The sequence below is a fragment of the Sceloporus occidentalis genome, unplaced genomic scaffold (assembly GCF_023333645.1).
Source record: "Sceloporus occidentalis isolate IW3139 unplaced genomic scaffold, rSceOcc1.0.p SCAF_81, whole genome shotgun sequence".
Classification (NCBI taxonomy): domain Eukaryota; kingdom Metazoa; phylum Chordata; class Lepidosauria; order Squamata; family Phrynosomatidae; genus Sceloporus; species Sceloporus occidentalis.
This window is the reverse complement of record NW_028317061.1, coordinates 2,691,732-2,695,548: the sequence shown is the minus strand read 5'-3', so window position 1 is coordinate 2,695,548 and position 3,817 is coordinate 2,691,732. Positions and strand designations below refer to the sequence as shown.

General features: G+C 37.5%; 1 protein-coding gene across 1 annotated transcript; it reads left to right on the top strand.

Moving 5' to 3' along the window:
* The first annotated feature begins 796 nt into the window (after window positions 1-796).
* Window positions 797-2,152, top strand: LOC149285313 (zinc finger protein 862-like). Its single transcript, XM_089495529.1, has one exon. It carries the CDS (start codon window positions 797-799, stop codon window positions 2,150-2,152), a length of 1,356 nt encoding a protein of 451 aa, XP_089351655.1.
* Window positions 2,153-3,817: the final 1,665 nt, after the last annotated feature.

Below are 3,817 nucleotides of genomic sequence, written 5' to 3'. Positions count from 1 at the left end.
TTCAGAAAAAATGAAGCGTACAAGAAAAGCTGGGATGCCGGAGACTACAAAGCAACAGCGAATGACAAATTTCTTTGCAAACACCTCGTCTTTGGTGTGCAGTGGAACTGGTTACTGCAGAAACAAACAGCACAAGAGAAAAGGAACCAGCAGAAGAGTCCCCTTCGACAAGCCACTCTCAAAATTCTGGAAAAAGGAAATTTAAGCAAGACTGGTGGAAGGAACTCGCATGGCTTAAATTTGACCAAACCACAGGTATAGCCATATGCGAGGTCTGTGCCTCCTTCCCTGGTATTGCTGACCAAACATCTAAAACTGTGAAAGGGTTTTCAGGGCCTTTTAAACGTGAGACCTTCAAAAAGCATGAAGGTCTCTCCAGCATGAAAAATGTTTACAGGCCAAACATGCACTGTTGGCTCCAGAAGCTACACCATTGGCTGCATGCTTGAAGAAAAAGGCATGTTCAACCATATGAAGGTTTTATTTAATGTGGCCTATTATATTGCAAAAAACAACAGGCCATACACAGACTTTGAAGGATTGTTAGAGTTGACAGGGAAATTAGGAGTTGCTGTGAGAGAGGAATATGCGAATGATAAGAGATGCAAAGAATTTATCTCACATATTGCAGCTTTAATAAGGAAAGAACTCACCTGTGAGCTAAAAGAGGCAACATATGTTAGTTTGCTGCTAGATGGATCAACTGACAAAGCAGGAGTAGAGGAACTAATACTGTATGTCAGGTATATCAAGAACAATGGGGTCAAAGAAGTTTCTGTCAGTCCTACCTCTTGATATGGCTACTGCAGATGGGTACTTAGAAACTATTACTAAATATCGGAAGATGCATGGTCTCCTAGACTGGCTTTCTTCAAGCCACCTGATTGGCATTGGTACAGATGGTGCTGCCAGCATGATTGGAGCTGAAAATGGACTGGTGCAGAAAATACGCCAAAACCTGACCCACTTAATTGGCATTCACTGTGTTGCACACAGATTAAATTTAAGTGTGTTAAGCTCAATTAAACAATCAAAATTAATTGATGACCTTGACTCTGTTTTAAAGAAACTGTACCAGTTTTACCAGTACTCACCCAAGAGAATGCGACAACTGAAGCAGGTGGCTGAAAATCTTCAGAATAAAATTCTGAAATTTCAGTACTTGCATAACATAAGATGGGTGGCCAGCAAAGTCAGTGCTCTTTCTGCACTTGTCAAAGACTGGAAATTTGTGACAGTCCACCTTGAAAGTGTTGCTGCAGAAAAAGACAGTGCTTCTGCAGTTGCCCATGGTTTGTTGAGAAAACTCACGGATTTCAAATTTGTACATATGCTCAATTTTCTCCTTGACTACCTTGAAATTATTAAGAACCTCTCCCTTTTATTTCAAAGGGAAGAACTTTTCTTAAGCACAATCGAGTTGCATGTGAAAAACACGGTATCGTCATTAAAATCACTCAAAGATGCACCAAAACAGCATGAAGAGAGATTTGTGACAGGAACATCACTTAAAGGACTATATCAAAACGTACAGTTACATGGGCTCAGCAATACTGTGACCTTATCAATCCAGCAGGAAAAAGAGAATTTGATTAAACATGCTGTTAAATACCTGGAAGAGCGATTTGTGGGTGGGAAGAGTATTGAAAGCTCCACTGCAGTGTTTGATACCTTTGCATGGCCATCAGGAAAAGCATTACAAGACTACGGTGTTGATGACATTACAGCTTTGGCTCAGCATTTTCAGAAACAACTATCACCACCTGAAATGCATGAAAAATGCATGCATACACTCCTAAATGAGTGGTATGAATTTAAGGTCCTTGGAAAAGGAAAGAAACTGAGTGAGCTTCTGGATTTGGCACTCTCCAATACTGAGAGGTTTCCAGTTTTGGGAAATTTGTTATCCATTGTGTCTGTGCTACCTGTCTCAACCACATGTTGTGAAAGAGGGTTTAGCTTAATGAACCTGATAAAAAATAAGTTCAGATCATCAATGCAAGAAGAAAGTTTAGGTGATTTGTTAATGATCAGCATGAATGGGCCATCAGTGAAAAAGTTTGATCCTGCAAAAGCTGTGGACCATTGGTACTTTAGTTCGAAAAATACAAGGCATGTTCATGGCCACAAAAAGCCAAGTGAAAAACACTAAGATATTATATAGATATTATATATACACGTGTAAATTTAAGATCTGTTATTTTTGTTGTTGAAAATAAAACTTTTAGTTTAAAATAATCCTGGCTCCTAACTTTTTTAGCTGGCTCCTAGATTCAAAACAAATTTGTCAACCCCTGGCCTATCCCATTCATTTTTTAATTCCCTTAATGTATTAGCCGCTGCCACTTCTGATAGGAGGCTGTTCCATTTATCTACCACCCTCTCAGATTAATCCCAGGATCAACTATCCCTATGATAAAATAAATAAATAAAAGGAATAGTTGTACTTGGTTACAATGTAATTAAATTCACAAAGAACTAAGTCTATCTTCCCTTCTGTACTTAATACAAAAGAAAGCAAAAAAAACAAAACATTGAAGAGATAGTTTTCTTGCTTTCTTACTACTGGCTTAGACAGAGGCATTTGGTTTTCTGCCAACAAGTATTCCTACTACATAATGTATTATTGGCCCATGGAGAATACTCATATTGATCAAAAAACTGATGTCTACAAGCACCAAATGCTTCAATTATAGGGATATTCCCGACATCTAATGTGCATGTTACATTTGAAGCTTTATTTTAAAAATGCCTACACTTGCATTTATCTATGTTAAAGAGTTGGTTGCCACCAAACATATAAAATAAACAGACTAGTCATCTAATTGTGCTGAATATGGACCAGAGACGGCTGATCCCAGTGATAGATATATAAAGTGTGTTACTAACACGTATATTATATTTCATATGTAAATAATATTACAGAAATGTAGTGTACTGAATAGCAAAACGTTGGAAAAGTGCCAAGCACCCCGCAGAGTCACTCACATGTTTAGTAGAATAACACCCCATGTGTGTGTAATGTTATAATTATTATTATCTTTTAAATAGTGCCAATATAAAATAGAAGGAAGTGTACACACAAATAAATAGAAATACCTGCTATACATGAAACAGTGCCTCCGTCAGCACTTTTTTTCTGTTATATACTACTTGTTATGTCCTGTCTACCGATTGTCCAACACTACGGAATACGATCAATAAAGAGAACATTGCTTGATTGGCGACAACCTATATCGTTCAGCATAACGAATGGTGATCCTATCTGGAATTACAATCTTACACATGATCTAATACCACCAGCTTCTGTGGCCACTACCTGAAATTGTGCACCACTGCAGTTTATTCTATCCAAGTACCCTTGAAGACATACGTTGAGTACCCCATATTTAAACAATCATTCGATATCTACTTTTCTATGCTGAAACAGGTTTAATGTGACTCATGTATAATGTAACTCTCCAGTTTTATATGTGGATGGCAAGTGCCTTAATAATACTTTTAAATGCATTTTTAATAATAATAATCCATGGTTGCGTAAAAGGTTGCCACACACACACACTTTAGCCGGCTATATGAATAATCATGGCTTCTATGTACGCGACACTTATAATAGTTTACTATAGAGTAGCATTTGTTCTACTAAGGCTCTGACTCAAAGGCCACAGTCACACCTTCTATATATTACCATATATATCGTATTATAAGGGATTTGAAATTGGGACATCATTGGGCTCACTATAAAGTCCCCCTCCCCATTTATATTTCTTTTTTTTTTTTTTTGGAGGAAGGGAGATCTTTGTGTCTCTCTCTTGCA